Source organism: Pongo abelii, chromosome 12, assembly GCF_028885655.2.
Source record: "Pongo abelii isolate AG06213 chromosome 12, NHGRI_mPonAbe1-v2.0_pri, whole genome shotgun sequence".
NCBI lineage: Eukaryota > Metazoa > Chordata > Mammalia > Primates > Hominidae > Pongo > Pongo abelii.
The window spans coordinates 70,982,557-71,009,622 of NC_071997.2; the positions used below are offsets into that span (position 1 = coordinate 70,982,557).

Here is a 27,066-nt window from a genome sequence, read left to right on the forward strand (position 1 = left end):
GGGTGGATCATGAGGTCAGGAGTTTGAGACCAGTCTGGCCAACGTGGTGAAACCCTGCCTCTACTAAAAATACAAAAATTAGCCGGGCATGGTGGTACATGCCTGTAATCCCAGCTACTCAGCAGGAGAATCACTTGAACCTGGGAGGTGGAGGTTGCAGTGAGCCGAGATTGCACTATTGCACTCTACCCTGGGGGACAGAGTGAGATTCCCTTTCAAAAAAAATTCAGTGGCTTCCATTAAACTGCAGTTTGGATTTCCCTAACTCCTTTAAAAAATTGCAAAAATTTTTAATTGTGGTAAAAAAAAAATATAGAACATAAAATTTACTGGTTTTTTTTTTTTTTTTCTTAAATAGAGAAGGGGTCTCGCCATGTTACCCTGGCTGCTGTTGACCTCTTGGGCTCAAGCGATCCTCTTGCCTTGGCCTCGCAAAGTGTTGGGATTACAGACATGAGCGAAAAATTTCTTTTCTTAATCATTTTTATGTATACAGTTGAGTAGTGTTAGAAGTGTTAACATTGTCGTGCAACAAATCTCTAGAACTTTTTCATGTAACAAAACTGAAACCCATTTCTGGGCAACCACCCTTCTCCTTTGTTTCTGTGAATTTGGCTACTTTAAATACCTCATACCAGTTGAATTGTACAAGTACAGTCATGCACCGAGTAACGATGTTTTGGTCAATGATGGACCTAGTGTAGGACAGTGGTCCTAAGGTTATAATTTTTACTGTACCTTTTCTGTGCTTAAATATGTTTAGATATGCAAATACTTACCATTGTGTTATGATTGCCTAGAGTGTTCAGTACAGTTACATGCCATACAGGTTTGTAGCCTACGAGCAATGGAATATTTATACACTGTATAGTAGAGGTCCAAGAGAGCAAAGATCTCTTGGAGATGATGCTTTCAATTCATTTCAGTATATATGCTCACCAGTGGGATTGCTGGATCATATGGTAATTCTGTTTCTGATTTTTCAAGAAACTGTCATACTGTTTTCCATAGCAGCTGTAACATTTTATATGCCCAGCAAGAGTACACAGTGGTTCCAGTTCCACATAACTCGTGAACATTTATTTATTTTGTTGTTTGTTTTTTAAGAGACAGGATCTTGCCCTGTCTCTTAAAACATGTCTGCACACATGCTGGAGTGCAGTGGCATGATCATATCTCACTATAGCATTGAACTTCTGGTCTCAAGCCATTCTCCCACCTTATCCTTAGTGTCCTGAGTAGCTAGAACTATAGGCGTGTGCCACCATGCCTGGCTAATTTTTAAAAATATACATATTTTTAGAGATGGTGCGTTGCTGTGTTGCCCAGGCTGGTCTTGAATTCCAGGCCTCAAGCAGTCTTCCTGCCTCGACCTACCAAAGCACTAGGATCGGAGGTGTGAGCTGTTGGGCCTCACTGGGGATTTTGATAGTGATTGCTTTTAATTCATAAATCAACTTGGGTGGTGTCGATATTTAACAATATACTGTCTTCCAACCCATGAATTTGGGATTTCTTCCCATTTATGTACATCTTCTTTAATTCCTTTTAGCAACATTTTGTAGTTTTCATTGTTAACAAGTCTTTTGCCTCCTTGTTTCATTTTTCTTTTTGATGCTGATGCAAATGGATTTTTTTTTATATTTCCGTTTTAAATTGTTCATTGTTAGTGTATTAGAAATGCATCTGACCTGTAATCCCAGCACTTTGGGAGGCTGAGGCGGGCGGATCGCTTTTGATCAGGAGTTCGAGACCAGCCTGGCCATCATGGTGAAACTCCATCTCTACAAAATACAAAAACTAGCCAGGCGTGGTGGTGGGCACCTGTAATCCCAGCTACTCAGGAGGCTGAGGCAGGAGAATAGCTTGAACCTGGGAGGCAGAGGTTGCAGTGAGCCAAGATTGTGCCACTGCACTCTAACCTGGGCAGAAGGGTGAGACTGTCTCAAAAAACCAAAAATTTAAAAAGACAAAAGTATGTCTGATTTTTGTGTTTTGAATTTGTATCCTGTAACTTTGTTGAATTCACTTATTTTTTGTTTGTTTTTGAGAGGGGGTCTCACTCTGTTACCCAGGTTGGAATGGTGAAATCCAAACTGCAGTTTAATGGGAGCCACTGATTTTTTTTGGCTCACTGCAGCCTTAACCTTCCAGGTTCAAGTGATCCTTCCACCTCAGCCTTCTCAGTAGCTGGGACCAGAGGTGTGCACCACTGTGCCTGGCTAATTGTTTATATTTTTCGTAGAGATGGGGTTTCACTGTGCTGCTCAGGCTGGTCTTGACCTCCTAAGCTCAAGCAATCTGCCTGCCTTGGCCTTCCAAAGTGCTGGGATTACAGGCTATTAGTTCTAACAGTTCTTCTTGTGTAATCCTTAGGGTTTTCTGTTGGTTCGTGTTATCTGCGGACAGAGGTGACTTGACTTTTTTCTATTTTTTTCCTCATTGAATTGCTCTGACTAGAATTTCTAATACTGTGTTGAATAGAAGTTGTGAAAGTGGCCACTTTATCTTGGTCCTAATCTTAGAGGAAAAGCTTTTGGGCTTTCACCATTGAGTATGATGATAGCTGTGTGTTTGGAGAACTCTACTCTGATGAAATGTACTTCCCTTGCCTTTCTGGTTCTGGGTTGGATGGAATGAGTTGGAAAGTTTTTGTTGGTTAGCAGCTAGGCTGCCAGGTGGTCCTCTGATGAGGATGGTTTTCTGACCACACAAACTTTTTTTCAGAATGTGTGCCGTGTGTGTTTTTTGTTAGAGAAGGATATGATGGTTGTAGCCACTCTTCCCTCTGTTTTTAGGCACTGTTATGGCTGGGGAAGGAAAACTGGCATGGCGTACTGTGATCCCTTCTTCACCTTGTTGTAAATCATACAATGCAAGAGGTTGTTTTTAGTGGTTGCTTCATCTTAGGCCCCCACTATATCTTATTCTGTCCTAGTTGCTAAGCTTTGTTGCCCAAGTCTTCTCCCTGATGGTCAGTAGTGTCTTCGGCTTCCAGGGCCTCAGATGTGATCTAGGTCCCAAAAGCCTGGTCTTGGGTGTAGGTGTTATTACCTTGTGACTGTTTTACATATATTTTGGCCTTATGCCTTTTCCTTTTCTCCTAGGCCAAGGTTATTTTTTTTTAAACCCCTTCTTGGTTAATCAGTATTACCAGAGAGGAATCTTCCAACCTCCTAGTTCAGCTTACCAGCATTTCTGGAGCTGAATTGAGGAAGTGTGCTGTAAGTCTCAACATTGTGTATATAGTCTGATTAAGTAGAAGGTGTGTGTGTGTGTGTTTTAAATGTAAACTAACCTCATATATATTTGGTACAGGAAAGTTATTGGTATAGTGGGACATCTTACTGCTTTTTAGGGGATTTCCCCTCCTCACATTAATGTGATACAGTGATCCAGGCAAGATTTCTTGGGATTAAAGAGAAGACACTAGCAATATATAAAGAAACAGTAAAAAAGCTGATAAGCCTCAAAAATGCTTTCTTGTACATACATAATAATTGGTTTAGTGGCTTCAAAGACCCTTATGTTTTCTACTTTGTAAAGCTGTGTGGACCAGCCAAAGAAGGTAAAAGGCATTAAAATGATGGAATTATGAGAATGGTTATGTTCAATTTTTATTATTTTGGGAAATGGTCTTTTAATGAGAACTGAATGTTCTCAAGCTTCCTCATATCTAAAGAGGAACGCCATGTGAAGGAAGCTATGACTTCAAGGAAGGTATGCTCTGTGGCTACTGCTGATACCTCTGAGAGGAGTACCATGAGACTGGTTCTTGGAATACTAAGCTGGAGGCTGGAATCAGTGCTGCTGCTTTCAGATACAGCAGGCTGACAGGTCCTTGGTCTCTCCTCCTGCCTTCTTCTAGTACCCTATAGGCACTGGAGGAACAAGATCTTAACAGGAAGACAGCTGGAAATGAAAAATGTAGATTTCATGGTCTCAGCCTCAGCATCACAACGGAAGGCTGGTTTTGGAGATGAGAGACAATCCCAGAATAAGTGGCAAAGTCTCACTGCCCCCCCACCCCTTACATCTGTCAAAAATCTGTTCTTAAGCTCATATGAGTTATTAATTAAAAGTAGACTTATTTTATTTGGAAGCAAAAGAATGATTATCTGAAATGTTTGCATTTGTAACTCTTGGCTTTATTTTGAACTATTGGCTTTAATATTGGTTTAGCATTATTCATAATTTTAAAATTTCTTTTTTATTTCAGTATCAGATGTAGAAGGTGGTGATGGACTGCAGCTCAGAAAGGAACATACTCTCAAAATATTTACTTATATCAATTCCTGGACACAGAGGTATGCATCTTTAGGTATTTCAAAGACTAATTTTTGTGAGTTGCGTTATAAGTTGCCATTTTTATTGTCATATTTTCTTTTTAGGGTGTTGGGTTAGATACCATTAGTTACTAAATGACAGTTTGTCAATATTTATTAAATCTTTACTCATGAGGTCGATCATGATTCTGTTTTTAAAACATGGGCATAAATATCAGTTTCTTTCTTTGACCCCTCCTTATTTAGGGATATGAGAATCGCAGAAATTCTGAAAAGTAACTATTTTGAGAGATTAAATAATTTTTATGGTATAGCTAAAGGCTTGTAACAATCTTAATCCTTTAAAAAGAAAAGTCATTGTGGTAGGGGATACTTTTAAGCCACTTAATATCTGTTCTGTTTCTATAATTACGTGTATTAGACCAATTTCTAAATAATACATATATTGAGACTATAGGAAATAAAATTTTAGGAAAACAAATGTTAATATAATCAAAGTTTATAAAAAAGATTCCTGTTCCTCAATGTGATTTTAACTAGTCTTTGCTAAGAATTTTTTTCCCTTGAATAAACCAGTGAAAATAAAAATTACTCAAACATAGTCCTTCTAAAAAATTTTATGGGTAAGAATGTTTGAAGCATTGTGTGCAGTAGCCAATGAACATGTTAAATGCAGTGATACATAAATGAATGTTCTGAGGTATACAGTCTAGCTGAATATAGAGTTTAGCTAGTAGTTTAACTTCAAATAACATTTGCTCTGTGGTAATATCCTTTTTTCTTCTCTCAGTAGAGTTGGCAGATATACTTGTTGCAAAAGACTTTGTAGATTTTATTTATGTAAACATTCTGTACCATCATTATTGACATTTCTGAGTCTCACTGAATTTCAGTAAGTTTAGGAGTGGTTGCTGTTGCATTATGGATGGACTAGATGAATATTGCATAATACTAATATGTTTATGATTGAAGATGAACTTTAATAGTCCACAGTGGTTTGCTGAGAAATGTTGCGTCTGAGTCATAATCTTGAGTTTTAATTATTGTAACTGCAGCTAGGTAGCAACATGTTATACTAGGAAAAAAATCTACACTTCTGATTTCAGGATCTATAAGTTTGCCACTGAATAAAATGAAATCCAGAGAAACAAAATGATTTTCCTAAAATCTCATCACTAGTTATTGGTAGAGATGGGATGGGAGTTAAATTTTCCCATTCCTAATATACTTGTATTCTAGCCTATTTTTAATCCCTGTATTATGAATTTTTAACCAAGAGTCTGTGGATGGGAATGAAATTATAAAGGAGATTTTCATATGTGCAGTTTTAGGCAGTAATTCTTAGGTCTCATCAGAATATCAAAGTGTTTGCCTCCAAACCACCGAGAGCCTGTGGTTTATCTCATGTTGCCCTACAATGTAGTGGTTAAGAAGAGTGTGGCCTGGCCGGGTGTGGTGGCTCATGCCTCTCACTTTTGAGAGGCTGAGGCGGAGGATCACTTGAGCCTAGGAGTTCGAGACCAGCCTGGGCTACAGGGCGGGACCAGCCTGGGCTACAGGGTAAGACCCCATCTCTATTAAAAAAAAAAAAAAAAAAAAAAGTGGCCTTGGATCTAGATAGACATGGATTCTAGTCATGCTTCATCACCTGTGAACGAGTGATTGTGACAAATTAGTTAACTTCTATAAACTCTCACTTCCTCATTGGTGGAAATAGAATAATAATAAAGCTACTACTGTCTTAATGAGATTGTAAGGAAACAAAGTGCTTAGCACTGTATTTGTTAAAAGGACTTAATAAACACGTATTTTAATTAAAATTGTTAAAATTTGTTTTGGAAAATGAAATATAAATTAAAAGATGTAAGCTAAAGTATGAAAGCTAAGCTGGAGAACATTGAATAATTTGTAATTTTGTTCACCTGTCAATAAGTATGAACAGTTGTTAGCTTGTAGTAATAAAAGTGGAATGTTATACTCTTAATTGTGCTGATAGAAGGGAGAACAGGTAAAAATAGTTAGATCACAGTGCTTTGTAGTGAAAATTTCTCTATTTTCATCTCCCTCTCTTCCTCCCCTAAATTATTTTCTTGAGCTTCAGAAAATATTGTTGCCTAGATTAAGATTGTCGTTCTAATTAGGGGATAAACAGGTACTAATAAAGCATGGATAATCTGCAAAACACATTCTTAACTTGGGGCCCGTGGACCAAGTGAGTCCATAAGTGAACCTTAGCGTGCTGATAAACTCATGATATTTCATACAACATGTTATTTATAAGCTTCCTGGAGAAAAAAAGCTTTCATAAGATTATTAGTGGTCATAAATTGTTTTTGTAGTGTATTATCTACAGTGTAGGTAATGGAGAATGTTTACTTCAAAAATAGTATGGTAGGCCAGGCGTGGTTGCTCATGCATATAATCCCAGCACTTTGAGAGGCCAGCGTGGGTGGATCACCTGAGGTCAGGAGTTCGAGACCAGCCTGACCAACATGGTGAAATCCCATCTCTACTAAAAATACAAAAATTAGCCAGGCGTGGTGGTATGTACCAGTAATCCCAGCTACTCGGGAGGCTGAGGCATCAGAATTGTTTGAACCTGGGAGGCGGAGGTTGCAGTGAGCTGAGATTTGTGCCACTGCATTCCAGCCTGGAATAGAGTGAGACTCCATCTTAAAAAAAAAAAAAAGTATGTTAACAAGAATTTAATATTTATAAGCATTATAAAGATTTTAGGCCCAGGGTAATGGCTCATGCCTGTAATCCCAGCACTTTGGGAGGCCCAGGGAGGTGGATCACTTGAGTTCAGGAGTTTGAGACCAGCCTGGTCAACACGGTGAAACCCTGTCTCTACTAAAAATACAAAAATTAGCCAGGCATGGGGTGCTCACGTGTAACCCCAGCTACTCGGGAGCCTGAGGAGGGAGAATCATTTGAACCCGGGAGGCAGAGGTTGCAGTGAGCTGAGATCAAGCCACTGTACTCCAGCCTGGGAGAAAGAGCAAGACTTTGTCTCAAAAAAACAAAAAAAACAAAAAAAAAGATTTTAGTATTTTATATATATATTTTTTCTTATTTAAATGATACAGTGATTGTAGGGGGAAAAAAAAAACTGAGAAACTACAGAGAATCGAAGTTAAAAACAAAAACATGCTACCATTCAGAGCAACAGCTTACAACTTTTTGTGTATGTCCATGGTGTGAGACTGCGAACAGTACAGTTTTAAATTTTACAAAAATTATATGTATACTTTATGGTCTGATTTTTCAGGTACAGTTAACTATGGTAAGTCTCTGTGTGATCAAGTATTATCTGTGTCATGATTTTTAAGTGCTGTTTAACAGTCATATAGCTGTCACAACTTTGGCTATAAGATTACGGAGGTCCTGTAGCCAATTAAGCCGACTGAGTTCTTTTCCTTGTGGGGGTCCAGTGTGCAATGGCTATAAACAGCAGCTTCCTTGGTAGTGTATGCAGCCTGTTTGTTGTATAGGTTGCTCTAAGGGACCTTGGAGACAGGCCTTTCAGATGTATGTTCATGTTTCTGACCTTGCACTACCCCAATGTAGGCTCCAAACAGGCATGTGAGGTGCCTTTGGAAAGCCCCAGGGCACTGTGGCCAGGGTTCACGTTGGCCAAGTTATGTCCATCCATACCAAGCTGCGGAACAAGGAGCATGTGATTGAGGCCCTGCGCAGGGCCAAGTTCAAGTTCCCCGGCTGCCAGAAGATCCACATCTCGAAGAAGTGGGGATTCACCAAGTTCAATGCCAATGAATTTGAAGACATGGTGGCTGAGAAGCGGCTCACCCCAGATGGCTGTGGGGTCAAGTACCTTGCCATTCATGGCCCTCTGGACAAGTGGCTGGCCCTGAACTCATGAGGGCTTCGACTGTGCTGCCCCCTCTTAATACCAATACATTCTACTTCCTGTCCCTCCTCCCCCAAAAAAAAAGATTAGGGAGGTTAATAACACATGTTTGTTTACCAGATTATCATCATTTTATTAATTTAATGATTGGGAGTAGAATAGCAGGAAAACTAACTCAGAAAATGGGAAGAGAAAGGAATAGGAGAATAAATTCAAGACTAAATTAGGGAAAGGGCATATACGGATCTGCAAAGGAATATCATGTATGACAAAAGCGCTGATACCACAGAGCATAATTCTTCATGTTAAGTGTTGATTTTTTTTCTTTTTCTTTGCTTGTTTTAAGCTTATTACAAAACTGAGTTAGGTTTATATCTTGGAAATTCCACATTCCTTAGCAGGTGTTTAAAGCTCTTTGCTGTCTCCTCCCTATCAACTTTTTAACTTTATTTCAGGAATTTCTTCTGTATAAGAACTCTGGATGCCAGCCAGGGTGAGGTTCTCTGTCAGGTTTCCAGGCTAAAAGTAGTATCTTTTATATTTGTCATTTGTGCTTAATGTTTGAAGCTTTTACTTTTATTTTTTCATTGTTTTAATAAATTTGATTTTTTAGAATAGTTTTAGAAGCCGTTGCTTTTAAATAGGTTAAATGTATGTGGTTCACTCTTTAAGGCTCTGCCTTTTATTTTGGCATCAAGAAATTTGTTGGACCAATGGACTGTTGATATTGACCACTGTTTAAAGTAGTGCTTTTCATAAATTAGCTCATACATAAAACAATTTTTGGTGAGGTTGAATACTGTGGAGTAATAGTCCTTTCATGCTTTCAGCAGAACTGGGCTAGGGAAATGATATTAGACCCATTGGAATATTTGTTGCTAGATAGAATTCTAAAACCTGACCTGGAAAGATTTTTATTTTGACATGTAGATTCATCATGAATGTTTACTTAGTATTACTTTTAAAATTAAAGCTACATACTTTATATGAGGCATTTAGAAATTTTTATCATTGCATTTTAAAAACATAAGTGCATTTTATTTAGGTGGCAGCATATAATTCTACTTAGATAATTTTATCAGGCTGAAATAACAGGGTAAAACTGAGAAGAAAATAAGAGAAGCTCAGATGGTGGGAGGATATGTATGATATTGGTGTACCAACATAAGTAATACAGAGTTTAAAAAAATTAATTGGCAGGGAAATGCCTATAATAAAAAAAGTCCCTGTGTCCCCTGTCTCCTCACCCTCCTTTCTGTTTTCAACTTTTTCAGATATTGGTTTTGATATTAACCTCTATACAGTATTCTGAAATACTCTTCTTATATTGCTGTTGCTTCATCTATCAATTTTAGGTGTAACCTATGAACTTCCATTTATGATATATAAGGATATCATTCTTTTACCCTCCCCAGTTCTGTCAGTATAGTTATATCAATTCTTAGGGTAGTTCTAAAACTAAAAATGTTGCTCAGCAATGAGCCAAAAAAGTTCCCTAGTTCATTTTTATATCTTGCATGTTTTCTCTTTCTTGGTGTACTGTCTTTTTTCATTCAGTTAATTTTTTATGTGTGGATCACTTAATTCTTCTCAAACGCTCATAAACTATGCATCATGAGGTGATCTATTATCCGCCCACCCCTGGTCATAACCCTAGAGTATTGATTACTTTCTAGAGTTACTACCTTCTCTTCAGATCTCATCCTTATAATTCATTTTGCTTGTCTCTGAGGCAGGAGAACCTTAGGGTCTGGAGGCAGGGAACCTAAGGCCAATTCATGCTGACTTCCTAGAATTAAATCAAAAGGAAAACCCTAAGATTTCACGCCCTGAGTAACAAAAGGACCAGAGGCTACCCCCTTTGCAACCTCCCCACACTTTTTTGTGTGGCAGGTGAAAAATTGAAATTACCTCTGATTGGTCCCCTCCTGCAACTAATCACACTGGTGGCAGGCCAAGTCTTCATCTGCATAGGAGTATAACTTTGTAACTTCAGCCTCTGACTGGTCCCACTTTCCATAACCAATCAGATGTTTGCATAGGGTGTAACTTTGTAACTTCAGACTGATCATGGGCCACTACTTCATTCAGGTAGGGTGTATACCAAGTAACCAATAGGAAACCTCTAGAGGGTATTTACACCCCAGAAAATTCTGTAACTGGGTCCTTGACTCCCTTGCTCTGACTGTTCCCACCCTGTGGAGTATACTTTCATTTTCAATAAATCTCTGCTTTTGTTGTTTTATTCTTTCCTCCCTTTGTTTGTGCTTTTGTCCTATTCTTTGTTCAAAGCGCCAAGAACCTGGGCATCCTCCACTGGTAACATCTCCTTTCTCGGATCTCCAAGTTTCCTGGATTCCATTTTGTCATCTTTTTAGCTCACTTCCTTGTTGTAGAGGACATCTTTTCTGAGAGAGGATACATGGGGAGATAAATGTATATTAGACCTTCCAGGCCTGAAATGTCTATCCTACCCTTGTACTTATTGATAGGTCTTACTGGATACAGAATTGGAAAATTGCTTGCAGAATTTCTGAAGTATTGATCAATTGTATTCTAGGTTCCAATATTGCTTTGGAGAAGCAGTAGCCCTTTGTATTTTTAGTGCTTTTCCTTCATACTCTTTTTTTTTAAAATTATTTATTTATTTTGTAGAGATGGAGTCTCGCTCTGTAGCCCAGGCTGGAGTGCAGTGGCGTGATCTCGGCATCCTCTGCCTGCTGGGTCCAAGCAATTCTCCTGCCTCAACCTCCCGAGTAGCTGGGACTACAGGTGCACGCTGCCACACCCAGCTAATTTCTTTTGTATTTTAGTAGAGACGGGGTTTCCCCGTGTTGCCCAGGCTGGTCTCGAACTCCTGAGCTCAGGCAATCCGCCCGCCTTGGCCTCCCAAAGTGCTAGGATTACAGGCATGAGCCACTCACTCGGCCTCTTTTGTTTTCTTATTTTTTATTTTTTTTAAAATTTTTTTGAGACTGAGTCTCACTGTATTGCCAGGATGGAGTGCAATGGCGCGATCTTGGCTCACTGCAACCTCCGCCTTCCAGGTTCAGGCAATTCTCCTGCCTCAGCCTCCTGAGTATCTGGAGCTACAGGCACACATCACCACGCCCAGCTAATTTTTGTATTTTTAGTAGAGTCGGGGTTTCATCGTGTTGGCCAGGATGTTCTCGATCTCCTGACCTCCTGATTTTCCCGCCTCAGCCTCCCAAAGTGCTGGGATTATAGGCATGAGCCACTGCGCCCGGCCTCTTTGATACTCTTAATCACTCTCCCTGAAAGCTTTTAGAATCTTTATCCCTCCTCAGCTTCAGAAATTTTCTGTATGTTTTGGTGGGCCTTTTGGTTGTGAAAATTTTATTTCATAATTTCCTTACCCCCATATTTATTGCTCTCATTTTCTGGAACTGTTAGTCAGATATTGTACCCTTCTTGATTACTTCCTTTTCATATTCTCTTCTCTTTTTTTTTTTTTTTGAGATGGGATTGCTGTGTTGCTAAGGTTGGAGTGCAGTGGCGTGATGATGGCTCACTGCGGCCTCGACTTCCTGGGCTCAAGTGATTCTCCTACCTCTGGCTGCCAAGTGGCTGGGACCACAGGCATGTGCCAGTATGCTCAGCTAATATATTTTTTTATTGTAGAGAGGAGGTCTCACGATGTTGCCCAGGTCGGTCTTGAACTCCTGGGTTCAAGCAGTCATCCCACCTTAGCCTCCTGAAGTGCTGGGATTACAGGTGTGAGCCACTGCACCAGGCCTTTTCTCTCCATTATTAACTTTTTTTTCTATTTTGTGGGAGATTTCATTTTTCCCTTTTGTGGACCTTTTGTTGAATTTTACAAATTGCTATAATTTTAATTGGTTGTTAAACTGTAAATGATATATATACAAAAGATATGTGATATGTATTTGTATACATTACAGTGCTCTGAATTTTGTTATTGCTATTTTGGCTCCCTGACCAAAAAATGCCATTTTGTAATCTGAATTTATATTTTCATAACATTTCATTCTTATTTCAGTAACCTAATATTTTATATCTCTCAGGATATAAATTACAGCTAAAATCTTTTTTTCCTTTTTGTATTTTATCTATTTCCTCTAGTTTTCTTTTCTTTTTTTTCTTTCTGTTTCTTTCTTTTCTTTCTTTTTTTTTTTCTTTTTGAGATGGAGTTTCGCTCTTGTTGCCCAGGCTGGAGTGCAATGGCATGATCTTGGCTCACTGCAGCCTCTGCCTCCTGGGTTCAAGTGGTTCTCCTGCCTCAGCCTCCCGAGTATCTGGGATTATAGGCATGTGCCACCAGGCCCAGCTGATTTTGTATTTTTAGTAGAGACGGGGTTTCTCCATGTTGGTCAGGCTGATCTCAAATTTCTGACCTCAGGTGATCCACCCGCCTCAGCCTCCCAAAGTGCTGCGATTATAGGCATGAGCCACCACACCCGCCCTTACTGTTTGTTTTTATCTGCCTTCAGTGATCCAAAGGCAGATAAAATTTTTCTCGCATATCTTATTATTGTTATCCTTTCATGGTAATGAGAGGGGTACTAAAAAGTGAATTTGAAGGCCTCTGTGGTCAGGGCATCTCAGATGTTGGCCACTACCGTATGATGGTTAAATGGTGAGTAGGCTTTCTTGTTGGGGCTAAACGGGCTTTTTTTATTTCAAACCCCACCACAAATACACTAAGAACACTCTAGAAGGACAGAAGTCATGGGACAAAAGATGACAGCTATCAGCATAGTTTGGATGACAGAAAAGGGACAAATAGTAACTCGGAGTGAAAGAAATAAACTTGGTAAGAGCTATAAAAAGACATTTAAAAGAAGTATATTTCAATCTTTGGCTTTGAGATATGTTAGTCTGGTGGTTGGGTTACCAGATAGGAAGGGTACTTGAGGAGGTTTACCATTTAAGTCGTGTATTTCACTTATCTTGCTTTCAGGTTTTTTTTTGTTTTTTTTTTTGTTTGTTTGTTTGTTTTTTTTGAGACAGGGTCTCGATCTGTCACCTGGGCTGGAGTACAGTGGCATAGTCTAGCTCACTGCAACCTTGACCTCCTAGAGTCAAGTAATCCTCTTATCTCTGCCTCCTGTGTAGCTGGGATTACGGGCGTATGGCACCCTGCCTGCCTAACTTTTTTTTTGAGACGAGGTCTCACTATGTTGCCTAGACCGGTCTTGAACTCCTGGGCTTAAGCGATCCTCCTGCCTCTGCCTCCCAAAGTGCTGGGATTACAGGCATGAGTTGCTTTCATTTTCTTTTTTTTTTTCTTTTATTATTATTATTATTATTATTATACTTTAGGTTTTATGGTACATGTGCCCAATGTGCAGGTAAGTTACATATGTATACATGTGCCATGCTGGTGCGCTGCACCCACCAACTCGTCATCTTGCATTAGGTATATCTCCCAATGCTATCCCTCCCCCCTCCCCCCACCCCACAACAGTCCCCAGAGTGTGATGTTCCCCTTCCTGTGTCCATGTGTTCTCATTGTTCAATTCCCACCTATGAGTGAGAATATGCGGTGTTTGGTTTTTTGTTCTTGTGATAGTTTACTGAGAATGATGATTTCCAATTTCATCCATGTCCCTACAAAGGACGTGAACTCATCATTTTTTATGGCTGCATAGTATTCCATGGTGTATATGTGCCACATTTTCTTAATCCAGTCTATCATTGTTGGACATTTGGGTTGGTTCCAAGTCTTTGCTATTGTGAATAATGCCGCAATAAACATACGTGTGCATGTGTCTTTATAGCAGCATGATTTATAGTCCTTTGGGTATATACCCAGTAATGGGATGGCTGGGTCGAATGGAATTTCTAGTTCTAGATCCCTGAGGAATCGCCACACTGACTTCCACAAGGGTTGAACTAGTTTACAGTCCCACCAACAGTGTAAAAGTGTTCCTATTTCTCCACATCCTCTCCAGCACCTGTTGTTTCCTGACTTTTTAATGATTGCCATTCTAACTGGTGTGAGATGGTATCTTATTGTGGTTTTGATTTGCATTTCTTTGATGGCCAGTGATGGTGAGCATTTTTTCATGTGTTTTTTGGCTGCATAAATGTCTTCTTTTGAGAAGTGTCTGTTCATGTCTTTCGCCCACTTTTTGATGGGGTTGTTTGTTTTTTTCTTGTAAATTTGTTGGAGTTCATTGTAGATTCTGGATATTAGCCCTTTGTCAGATGAGTAGGTTGCAAAAATTTTCTCCCATTTTGTAGGTTGCCTGTTCACTCTGATGGTAGTTTCTTTTGCTGTGCAGAAGCTCTTGAGTTTAATTAGATCCCATTTGTCAATTTTGGCTTTTGTTGCCATTGCTTTTGGTGTTTTAGACATGAAGTCCTTGCCCATGCCTATGTCCTGAATGGTAATGCCTAGGTTTTCTTCTAGGGTTTTTATGGTTTTAGGTCTAACATTTAAGTCTTTAATCCATCTTGAATTGATTTTTGTATAAGGTGTAAGGAAGGGATCCAATTTCAGCTTTCTACATATCACACTTGCCTTCTTTGGTATCTGGTGTTCCTGAGTTTATCTTGTTCATTATGTATAGAAAAAACTTGTTTTCATGGGTGATGTAGGAATAATATTTTGTTTTTTTTAGGATGGGAACCTGCAGGTTTTAATTGTAACTTTCGTTTTTAGTCGTCTTATTTTCTGCCTCAGGTTTCATCCCTGCCTTTAGAGATATCTTATGTTCTTAAGTCCTGAGCCTTTTCAGTGTTCTGTGGGGTTGATTTTTCTTTTTCTTTGTAAATCCGTTTCATAGCTAGTTGGAAGTTTATTTCTTTCACTCTGAATTACTTACTATTTTTCCCTTTTCTGTCACTCAAAATGTGTTGATAGCTGTCATCTTCTGTTTCATTATTTCTGTTTTTCTAGAGTGTTCTTTAGTATATTTGCAGTAGGATTTGGAATAGAGAACAAGTAAGTTTATGTGTAAAATCAAGCTGGTTTTGGTGAAGCTTGTAGCTAAAAAAAATTCAAGCTGGTTTTGACTGAAAGTGATATTTTTATTTAAAACACCTTTTCCGCCTTGCATTGTGGATGCAATGTACAGCAAGGGTCCCCAGCCCCTGGGCCACAGACTGGTACCCAATTAGGAACCAGGCCACACAGCAGGAGCTGAAGGGCAGATAAGGGAGTGAAGCTTCATCTGTATTTACAGCCATTCCCCATTGCTCACATTACCACCTGAACTCCACCTCCTGTCAGATCAGTGGCAGCATCAGATTCTCACAGGATCATGAATCCTGTTATGAACTGTGCATGTGAGGGATCTAGGTTGCACACTTCTCATGAGAATATAATGCTTGATGATCTATTGCTGTCTCGTATCACCCCCAGATGGTACCGTCTAGTTGTAGGAAAACAAGCTCAGGGCTCCCACTAATTCTACATTATGGTGAGTTGTATAATTATTTCATTATATATTACAGTGTGATACTATAACGTGCACAATAAATGTAATGTGTTTGAGTCATCCCAAAGTCCTCTGGGTCCTTGGAGAAATTGTCTTCCACAAAACAGGTCACTGGTGCCAAAAAAGTTGGGAACCATTGATATACAGAGGCAAATGCTGTATTGAGAATTCATATACCTAGACTTCTCAGAATTGAATGTAATAGAATAAAAAGTATTATTTATGTAATATACAATTATTTGAAAAATACATATATTTGTGTTCGTGTGTGTTCCCCCATTAGACTCACAGCTCTTTTTGAACTTGCGTATTTTGGGTTTGGAAGGACCCAGACCCAGTTTCTTCTGTTACTTTGTTCACATAATTGTTGTCTTTGAAGATCATCAGTTTCTTAGGTCCATTACCAAGCAGTTTAATGCTCATTTTCTAACACTTATTTTATTCATTCATTCATTCATTCATTTACTTTTTGAGGTGGAGTCTTGCTCTGTCGCCCAGGCTGGAGTGCAGTGGCGCAGTCATGGCTCCCTGCAACCTCTGCTTCCTGGGTTCAAGCAATTCTCCTGTTTCTGCCTCCTGAGTAGCTGGAATTACAGGCACCCGCCACCATGGCTGGCTAATTTTTGTATTTTTAGTAGAGATGGGGTTTCACGATGTTGGCCAGGCTGGTCTCAAACTCCTGACCTCAAGTGATCCACCTGCCTTGGCCTCCCAAAGTGCTGGGGTTACAGACATGAGCCACCGTGTCTGGCCCTAACACTTATTTTAAAAGTAAATTTGGCTTAATCTTTGGCTTTCTTCATCCAAATTTGACTTCAAGATCATTTTCTGGGATTTCGGATTCCATTTTTAGTAAATGATCTGCCTGCCTCAGCCTCCCAAAGTGCTGGGATTACAGGTGTGAGCCACCACACCTGGCCTGACCTCTTACTTTGAACCTGATTTTTCTAACTTTTTTATGTTTTTTGGCTAGAGTGCAGTGATGCAATCTTGGCTCAATGCAACTTCCGCCTCCCGGGTTCAAGTAATTCTTGTGCCTCATCCTCCTGAGTAGGTGGTATTACAGATGTGTGCCACCATGCCCAGCTAATTTTTGTATTTTTAGTAGAGATGAGGTTTTGCTATATTGGCCAGGCTGGTCTTGAACTCCTGGCCTCTAGTCATCTGCCCACTTCGGCCTCCCAAAGTGCTGGGATTACAGGCTGAGACAGCGCACCCCCCCAACACTCAAGTTTATGACCTCACTTTGTTTTTGTTTGTTTTTTGAGAGGGAGTGTCTCACTCTGTCACCCAGGCTGGAGTGCAGGGGCGTGATCTCGGCTCACTGCAACCTCCGCCTCCCAAGTTCAAGTGACTCTCGTGCCTCAGCCTCCTCAGTATCTGGGATTACAGGTAGACCACCAAGCCCGTCTAATTTTTTATTTTTAGTAGAGATGAGGTTTCACCATGTTGGCCAGGCTGGTCTCAAACCCCTGACCTTAAGTGATCTGCTTGCCTCAGCCTCCCAAAGTGCTGTGATTACAGGCGTGAGCCACCACACTCAGCCTGACCTCTTACTTTAAACCTGATTTTTCCTAAACATCAAAGGAAGAAGCTGTTAATCAGAAGAATTGTAGGAGAAATGTGTTTATTTTTCTTCTTGTGGGAGTTGTGATACTACAGAATTATAAAGCTGGAGGGGGCCTTAGAGGTAAAAGTTAAAACCCTTTCATTTTGCCACAGATAAAAAAGATGTGATGCATTATTTATATATATTTATAATTATATATTTCTGTGTGACAAAAATACTCCAAAAGTAGTACTGTATCTTAAAACAGCAGTAAACATTTATTATCCTCAAAGTTTCAATGGGACAGGAATTTGGGAGTCCTTTAGCTGTTTGGTTCTGGGTCTGGTTTCTTACAATGTTTTAGTCAAGGTGTTGGCCAGGTGATAGCCATGTAAAAGCTCATGTGGGGCTGGAGGATATACTTCCAAGTTGGTTTGCTTTAGATAGTGATCAAGTTAGTGCTGGTTGTTTATTTTATTTACTTATTTTTTTTGTGTGACAGAATCTTGCTTTGTCACCCAGGCGGCAGTGCAGTGGCACAATCTTGGCTCACTGCAATCTCTGTTTCCCCGGTTCAAGTGATTCTCCTGCCTCAGCATCCCAAGTATCTGGGATTACAGGTGCCCACCACTACGCCTGGCTAATTTTTGTATTTTTAGTAGAGATGGGGTTTCATCATGTTGACCAGGCTGATCTCGAACTCCTGACTTCAGGTGATCCACCCACCTCGGCCTTCCGAAGTGCTGGGATTATAGGCGTGAGCCACCGCACGCGGCCTCAGTGCTGGTTGTTAATGAGAGGTCTTGGTACTTTCTCATATGGACTCCTCTTTAGGCTGCTTGAGTGTTTTTCAGTGATAGGTGGCTTCATCTAGGGTAAGTGATCCAAAAAAGAGCAAGGCAGAAGTGACAATGTCTTTTATGGCCTAGTCTCAGATGTCACACATTGTCACTTCCAACACTTTCTATTCACTAGAAGTGAGTTCCATGTACACAGAAGAATATCAAGTAATTTGTGGCTGTACTTCAAATTCACACTTGGAGAAATAAAATTATTTCCATATTATCATACAGGGCGTTGGTGATCTATTCAGACTACAATATAGATGTTTTGATCTGATGCTATTACTAGGTGCAGATTATAAATTATAGTTGCTTAGCTGTCATCTGTCATTGGATACAAGTATTATTAGAACCAGGTACTTGTGTATGTATTAATTGCCTATTGATTCACCAGACCGTTCCCTGCCTTTTTTTGAGACATGGTTTCGCTCTGTCACTCAGGCATGATCAGGGTTCACTGCTGTCTCAGCCTCCTGGGCTCAAGCCTCTCGAATAGCTGGGACTACAGGCACAAGCCACGATGCCTAGCTAATTCTTTTATTTTTATTTTTTTGTAGAGATGGGCGTCATTATGTTGCCCTGGCTTGTCTTGAGCTCCTGGACTTAAGCGATCCTGCCACCTTGGTCTCCCAAAGTGTTGGGATTACAGGTGTGAGCCACTGCACCTGATCCTTTTAATTATCTACATATGCCAGGCATTTTGTTACTAACTGAACATGTCTAAGGAGAACTGGATTTGTTTGTAATACTTTTTTTTTGAGACTGCGCTTTGGTCTTGTTGCCCAGGCTGGAGTGCAGTGGTGTAATCTCAGCTCACTACAGCCTCTGCCTCCCAGGTTCAAGTGATTCTCCTACCTCAGCCTCCCAAGTAGCCAGGATTACAGGTGCCCACCACCATACCTGGCTATTTTTTTTTTTTTTTTTTGTATTTTTAGTAGAGACAGGGTTTCACCATGTTGGTCAGGCTGGTTTCGAACTCCCAACCTCAAATGATCCACCTGCCTCGGCCTCCCAAAGTGCTGGGATTACAGGCATGAGCCACTGCGCCCGGCCAATCTTTTTTTTTTTTTTTAATATATTTTACAGGAGCTTGGGGGAGAGAGAGAGAGAGAGAGAGAGTGTGTGTGTGTGTGTGTGTGTTTCCTAAACACTTTTGATTTGCCAGATAGCATCAGAGCACCCCTCCCAAGTAGCTTTCAAGGACATTATTTTAAAAATGTGGCTGTTTTATTAGTTGACTACAAAATTCCTCATATTAAATAACCAGCTAGCTTTACTAATAAGATATTTTCTTATAAGTTTCCTAATAACTTGCTAAACATGTATTGAGTACTTGACACTGGAGAAACAAAATGTCACAATTCTTGTTTTTAAATAGTTCCCTGTGTAGAAGGACAGACAAATCCATATGTAAAACTGAAGATAATAGCTGTAAACCTAACATGATGACTTTACACTAACTAAAATATCAGTTGTTGTTGCGATGCTATCTTTATGTTATTAAGGTGTACCCCAGCAGGAAGGAAAAAATAAAAACAAGTCTAGAAATAACTTAGTATTTGCTTACTTGTTTTTTTATATTATTAAAAAATACAGCTGCTGCTCTATTACTAATTTATTCAATTTTTTTTCTCTTATAGGCAATGTCTATGCTGCTTCAAGGAATATAAGCATTTGGAGATTTTTAATCAAGTAGTGTGTGCACTTATTAACTTAGTGATTGCCCAAGTTCAAGTGCTCCGGGACCAGCTTTGTAAACATTGTACTACCATTAACATAGATTCCACGTGGCAAGATGAGAGTAATCAAGCAGAAGAACCACTGAATATAGATAGAGAGTGTAATGAAGGAAGTACAGAAAGACAAAAATCAATAGAAAAAATATCAAACTCTACAAGAATTTCTAATCTGACTGAGGAGGAATCTTCAAAGAGTTCTGATCCTTTTAGTTTATGGAGTACAGATGAGAAGGAAAAACTCTTGCTATGTGTGGCAAAAATTTTTCAAATTCAGTTTCCCTTATATACTGCTTACAAGCATAATACTCACCCTACTATTGAGGTATGTAAAAATAGGTGGTGTGAATTTTAAGTAATACCAAGTCTTAACTTGGCAGTCTGTTTCTTACTGATAAATATGAAGACAGTTTTTTGCTGGTGGAAAATCATTATTGTCACCAGAATTATTTAATGTTTCTCCAGAGCATTTCTTTAGCAGTTTGTGCTGAAAATTTGCTCGGCATAGTTCATCCTATCAAGGAAAGATATGTACATTGAACTCAGAAATTAAACTGGTAGTGATCTAAACATTTTACTGGTATAGATCTATGCTTATTTTATGACTCAATAAATAATAGTTGAGGGAAAAGAAACACATGGAATTTTAAATTTCATTCTTAGAAACAGTCTACAGATCAGAATTTGCTTTTATCAAGAAAAAAAGCTTAGCAAATTATCTGTGATTAGTAGTTTCAAATAATAGTATTTTCTTTTCTTTCTTTCTTTCTTTCTTTTTTTTTTTTTTTGAGATGGAGTCTCTCTCTGTTGCCCAGGCTGGAATGCAGTGGTGTGATCTCGGTTCACTGGCAAGCTCCGCCTCCCGGGTTCATGCTATTCTTCTGCCTCAGCCTCCCAAGTAGCTGGGACTACAAGTGCCTGCCACCACGCCTGGCTAAGTTTAAAAAAAATTTTTTTTAGTAGAGACGGGGTTTCACCGTGTTAGCCACGATGGTCTCGATCTCCTGACCTCGTGATCTGCCCACCTCGGCCTCCCAAAGTGCTGGGATTACAGACGTGAGACACCACGCCTGGCTAAATAATAGTATTTTCTTTTGTAAGTTAAGATGCTTGACTCTATTAGTGATGTTTTTGCAAGCATTTCTGAGTATGTAGTAACCTACCTTAGACTTACTCAGATAATATGATTTCTTTCTAGGCATAGTGGGAATTGAGACAATTATGTGGTAATATATTAATGACTTAACAGTGGTTTATTATTCCTCATGATTCTCACAGGCAGTTCCTTAGCTAGTTTTGTGTGGGCTGAGTTATGCAGGTGAATTTACTTTGAGAACTGGATGGGTAAGGTCTGGGTCTCACTTGTGTGTGTGGCAGTTGGTAGTGGCTGTTATCTGGGGCTCCTTGTATTTTCTCCACATGGCTTATTTTCCACTAGGGTAGATTGGCTTCCTTAAATAGCAGTCTTAGCAGTGCTCCAGAAAGGCAAAAGTAGAAGCTGTAAGACTTCTTATGGTACAGCCTTTGAAACGTCACAGTATAATTTTGCCATATTCTATTGTGCTGCTTTCTGTTACTTGAAGCAGTTCACAAGGGCAGCCCAGATTCAAAGGGGTAGTGAAGTAGACTCCATTTCTCGGGGGAGGAGAATGTATTTTATATCTGATACATTCTGTTTCCTGTGCATCCTGGAATATGAAGAACTATGGCCCTTAGAGAATCTATGACTTTTTTTTGTTTGTTTTTAATCTGCCTCTTTTCTCTAGCTTATTTGTTCTGTAACCTTTATACCTCTCTTTCTTCATCTGGGAAATAATAGTCCTTTACTGGGATATTTTCACGTCGAATAGAGACTTATTTGAAAACATAGCTTGAGGGCAGATTTTTCCCTGTTAGAATTCTTTGTAAGAATATTTTAAATCAGGCACACAAGTCACCTACTTGGCCCTCTTCCAAGTTGTACTTTCTGTCCTTTTTTCCTTACTGTTCTAAAGCTTTTTTTTTTTTTTTTTTTTTTTTGGAGGTAGAGTCTTGCTCTGTCACCCAGGCTGGAGTGCAGTGGCGTGATCTCGGCTCACTGCAAGCTCCGCCTCCTGGGTTCACATCATTCTCCTGCCTCAGCCTCCCGAGTAGCTGGGAGTACAGGTGCCTGCCACCATGCCCAGCTAATTTTTTTCTTTGTATTTTTTAGTAGAGATGGGGTTTCACCCTGTTAGCCCAGGATGGTCTCGATCTCCTGGCCTCGCGATCCACCCGCTTCTGCCTCCCAAAGTGCTGGGATTACAGGCGTGAGCCACTGCGCCCAGCCTCTCAAGCTTTTTGATAAACTTTCACTCACTCCTGCTCTGGGTGGGGGGGAAAGAGTATTTAAAAGCAGATTGTGCTCTGTCTTCTAAAAATCTTAGCCTATGATCTTCCAGTATAGAAACTTAAATATTATCTCTTAACATGATATAAAATATATTAAATATTCTGAAAAAGTAATCTTTTTTCAACAAAAGAGTCTCCCATCAGGCAAATTTGAAATATTTAATCTACATAAACACCATCTACATAGTGCTTTAATATCTTGGTAATTGAAAGATGCTGAAAATAGTTTCGTTAGGGACTTAGATATGTGAAATTCACAGAAATTTTTTCCAGTTAAAAATTTCTTAACGATATAGAACTATAAGTAATACTGAGTGCTGCTTTTAAAACAAACTTGCTCATCAGTGTTTTTTCTTTCCTATTTTCAAAAATAGTAATCTCTAAATGTAGGCATAGTTACAGTCCTGTACTTTGTTTTAAAGTACTTTGTTATTACTCTTCTTGAGTATTTTATGTTACTACTTGGTTGAAAGCAGTGGTTTTGTGAGGTCTTCGAGGAAAATTCTAACAGAAAATACCCATAGAGATAATAAAGGAGTTAACTCCTTATACCAAAGTCTATTAATGTATTAGATATGTGCCTCTTTAATTTTTTTTCGTAATAATTGTTTCCGAGGTTTTTATTATCTTAATAATGATCTTTTACAAGTGCTCTAAAATTTCTAGTTTCTATCCCAATGGCCATTTAATTAAATGCAGTAAGGGTCAACTGTTTCAAATGGTCTTAGATCAAAGACTTGGTAGCATACATGTTATAAAATTATATATATGTATAAATTTGTATGTATATACACACAATTATTTTAAAGCAAACAAATTATTATAAAATGTAATGCAGCTTACTAGAGATTTTTATCCCACTTTTCTTTGAGGAAATTGTCCATCTAGTCTTTTCTTTGTACTGCTGTGCTATCCTTTCTTAAGCCTTTGATTTTGATTTTTAGTTAATATTTTTTAAAGAGGCACAACTTAGCCAAAATTCTTAGAAGGATAAGATTCAAAACTCATGTGTTAGTATTTTGATAACTGTGTCTTTAGAAACCTACTCAACACTTTTATTTTATAGAAGAAGCAACTGGCCTACAGAGGTTAAAAGATTTGATTGGGCATATTGCTGAGAAGAGTCCTAGAATCCGGGTCTTACTCTACTGCACTACTTCTAAATCATTTTGAACTAATTACTGTATTCTAAATAATATGGGAACTTGGAGCCCCTCCTTCTGTCTTCCGTCCTTCTTGTCTTTCCTATTGTCCCCATCAAAGCTGATATTTTAAAAGGTTCGGTAATTGGACATAAATAATACTATTCAGGATCAAAAGGGGGAACGGCCTAGTTTTTTTTTCCCCTTAAGAGACAGGGTCTTGCTCTGTCTCCCAGGCTGGAGTGCGGTGGTGTGATCATAGGTCACCATAACCTTGAATTCCTGGGCTCAAACGATCCCCCCACCTCAGCCTCCTGAGTAGCTTGGACACTAGGCATTCACCACAGTGCCTGGCTAAGTTTATTTTTATTTTATTATTACTTTTTAAAGAGATGGAGTTTATCTGTGTTTATGGGGTTTATTGAGACCAGGCTGGTCTCGAACTCGTGACCTCAGCTGATCCTCCTGCCTTGGCCTCCAAAGTGCTGGGATTACAGGCATGAGCCACAGTGCCTTGCCATGCTAGTTGCATTCGTTATCCTGAATAATTATGTGTAATTCTGTGAAATGAGATAATTACTCTAGTGTTGTAAGTTTTTTTCTAAGTATAGGGAAAAAGATTATAAAAATGGGCTGGGCGCGGTGGCTCATACCTGTAATCCCAGCACTTTGGGAGGCCGAGGCAGGTGGATCACAAGGTCAGGAGATCAAGAGCATCCTGGCTAACACGGTGAAACCCCGTCTCTACTAAAAATACCAAAAAGAAAAAAAATTAGCGGGGTGTGGGGGCGGGTGCCTGTAGTCCCAGCTACTCTGGAGGCTGAGGCAGGAGAATGGCATGAACCCGGGAGGCGGAGCTTGCAGTGAACTGAGATCGCGCCACTGCACTCTAGCCTAGGTGACAGAGTGAGACTCTGTCTCAAAAAAAAAAAAAAAAAAAAAAAAGGGGGGCCAGGTACAGTGGCTCACACCTGTAATCCCAGCATTTTTGGAAGCCAAGGCAGGAGGACCACTTGAGGCCAGGAGTTCAAGTCTAGGCTGGGCAACATAGCAAGAGCTCATCTTTACAAAAGAAAAAAAAATTAACTGGGCGTAGTGGTACATGCCTGTAGTCCCAGCTACTTGGGAGGCTGAGGCAGAAGGATCACTTGAGCCAGGAGTTCAAGGCTGCAGTGAGCTATGATCATGCCTGTGCATGACAGAGTGGGACCCTATCTTTAAAAAAGTAGAAAGGAGAGAAACCACTGCATTTATGTTAAATATACGTATGGTATAATCAGACAGATTAAATATATACATGAAGGTTTTATTTTTTATTTTATTTTTTTTTTTGAGACAGAGTCTTGCTCGGTCACCAGGCTAGAGTGCAATGGCGTGATCTCGGCTCACTGCAACTTCTGCCTCCTGGGTTCAAGTGATTCTCCTGCCTTAGCCTCCCAAGTAGCTGGTACCACAGGTGCGCACCCACAACGCCCAGCTAATTTTTGTATTTTTAGTAGAGACAGGGTTTCACCATGTTGGCCAGGATGGTCTCGATCTCTTGATCTTGTGACCTGCCAGTCTCGGCCTCCCAAAGTGCTGGGATTACAGGCGTAAGCTACTGCACCTGGCCTTATTTTTTAATTTTTGAATCACGGTCTTCCTCTGTCACTCAGGCTGGAGGAGTACACTGGCACAATTATGATTTACTGTAGCCTTGAACTCCTGGACTCAAGTAACCCTTCAGCTTCAGTGTCCTAAGTAGCTGGGAGTACAGGTGCATGCCACCATGCCTAGCTAGTTTTTCAATTTTTTTGAGGAGGCAGGGTCTTGCTCTGTTGCCTGGGCTGGCTTTGAACTGGCTTTGGGCAATCCTCCTGCCTGAGCCGCCCAAAGTACTGGGATTATAAGATGAGCCACCACGCCCAGTCAATTCAGTATTTTTTTGAATAATACCAACGTTGTACAATTATCACTACTAATTCCAACATCACTGAGTTCCTTTTAAGCAAAAATTTTGAGACATTGAGTTCTTCATGGTTTGATCATGGAGCAGCACTTTCTCCATGAGGCTGAGGCGGGAGAATGGCGTGAACCCGGGAGGCAGAGCTTGTAGTGAGCCGAGATGGCACCACTGCACTCCAGCCTGGGCAACAGAGTGAGACTCCATCTCCAAAAAAATAAAAATAAAAAAATTGCCTTTCCTCTATAGTTACTCATTTATTTCTCTCTGTTTTCTCTTTTAAAATAACCAAATTCCTCTGCTATAAATAGGATGGAATCAGCTCATGTAGTAAATGGGAGGTTTTTGAGGAAAAAAAATGCAAGACTTTAAAAATCATTTTAAAGTTTATTAAGGCCTTTCTCAGCGATTACCTAAAATAAGAACTTTTTTGGAGACAGTGTCTCACACTGTTGCCGAGGCTGGAGTGCAGTGGCGTGATCTCGGCTCACTGCAACCTCTGCCTCCAAGGTTCAAGCTATTCACCGGCCTTAGCCTCCCAAGTAGTTGGGATTACAGGCACCCGCCACCACGTCTGGCTAATTTTTTTGTGTTTTTAGTAGAGACGGGGTTTCACTGTGTTGACCAGGGTGGTCTCCAACTCCTGGCCTTGTGATCTGTCTGCCTCAGCCTCCGAAAGTGCTGGAATTACAGGCGTGAGCCACTGCGCCCGGGACCGTTAACTCGTCTTTTAATGAGACTTCCTAGTGTTATTCTTAGTGTTTTTTTAACCTATAGATCTGTGTTAATTTTTATATACTACTTAAAAAAGGAGATTATAACATTTTAGGATACTAGCTTTATGTATTCAAATTAGAAATAGAGTGGCAAAACAGTTCCCCTGAATCACCAAAATAGAGGTAATCAAATCTGAGTAACACTGCATACCAGGATAGAACTCGGTTTTGTTTTTTTTTTTTTTTTTGAGACGGAGTTTCGATCCTGTTGCCCAGGCTGGAGTATGGTGGCATGATATCAGCTCACTGCAACCTTCGCCTCCCGGGATTCAAGCAATTCTCAGGAGGCTTCAGCCTCCTGAGTAGCTGGGATTACATGCGTGTGCCACCACACCCAGCTAATTTTTGTAGTTTTAGTAGAGACCATGTTAGGCTGGTCTTGAACTCCTGACCTCGTGATCCACCCACCTAGGCCTCCCAAAGTGTTGGGATGACAGGCATGAGCCACTGCATCGGCCGTTAGGAGATTTTTTAACTGTGTCCATGTTAGGCACTAGAAATCTTGGCTCTAAGATTCTAGCATGGTTCACCTGGTCCATGATTCTGTATTTAACAATACCACAGGAGGTCTTAAATTCTGGACTTTTTGAAGACCATGAAAAAGTTCGTTGAGACTAACATAAAGCTTCATCTCTGGCCCCAGTTGTCATAGCCAGGAGTGGATTTAGGAGGTTTAGTACACTTACTTTGAGAATTGATTTCTCTAAGGACGTTTTTTGTTTATTTTGAAATGTTCTGAGTTCTGTATGATTGCTTTCAATCAATGGTTTTCAGACTTTATTTCAGCAGTGTAACTTAAATATCTAAAATAGGTGATAGCAATGATGAATGGGTTTCTTTGGTAGCTTTTTTCAGATGAAAGTTTCTAGCTAGCTTTCTGATCATAAAAGCGGTTATTTTCTCTCTCCTCCCTCTTTCTTCTTCCCTTTTCTCCCTCCCCCCACTTCCGCCTCCTTCCCCCACTTCCGCCTCCTTCCCCCACTTCCACCTCCTTCCGCCACTTCCGCCTCCTTCCCCCACTTCCGCCTCCTTCCGCCACTTCCGCCTCCTTCCCCCACTTCCGCCTCCTTCCCCCACTTCCGCCTCCTTCCCCCACTTCCGCCTCCTTCCCCACTTCTGCCCCTT

General features: G+C 40.0%; 2 protein-coding genes and 1 non-coding gene across 6 annotated transcripts in view; all 3 read left to right on the forward strand.

The window, feature by feature from the left end:
- Positions 1–27,066, forward strand: part of USP34 (ubiquitin specific peptidase 34) — a 281,740-nt gene that overhangs the window by 43,056 nt on the left and 211,618 nt on the right. For all 4 annotated transcript variants that reach the window (XM_024242030.3, XM_054547514.2, XM_054547516.2 and 1 more), the window contains exons 2-3: positions 4,220–4,307; positions 19,616–20,036. In XM_024242030.3, the coding sequence (XP_024097798.2) occupies positions 4,220–4,307; positions 19,616–20,036 (509 nt within the window). The remainder of the gene's footprint in view (positions 1–4,219; positions 4,308–19,615; positions 20,037–27,066) is intronic.
- LOC112132176 (small nucleolar RNA SNORA70) lies at positions 7,674–7,808 on the forward strand. Its single transcript, XR_002913984.1, has one exon. It is a non-coding gene; the product is annotated as a small nucleolar RNA SNORA70 (small nucleolar RNA).
- LOC134759642 (large ribosomal subunit protein uL16-like) lies at positions 7,804–8,263 on the forward strand. The gene has a single exon (XM_063713416.1). The coding sequence runs from the start codon at positions 7,930–7,932 to the stop codon at positions 8,167–8,169; it is 240 nt and encodes a 79-aa protein (XP_063569486.1). The 5' UTR covers positions 7,804–7,929; the 3' UTR covers positions 8,170–8,263.

Excerpts from the sequence above, each read along its gene's own strand:
- LOC134759642 (XM_063713416.1), top strand. The coding sequence starts at position 7,930 with ATGTCCATCCATACCAAGCTGCGGAACAAGGAGCATGTGATTGAGGCC.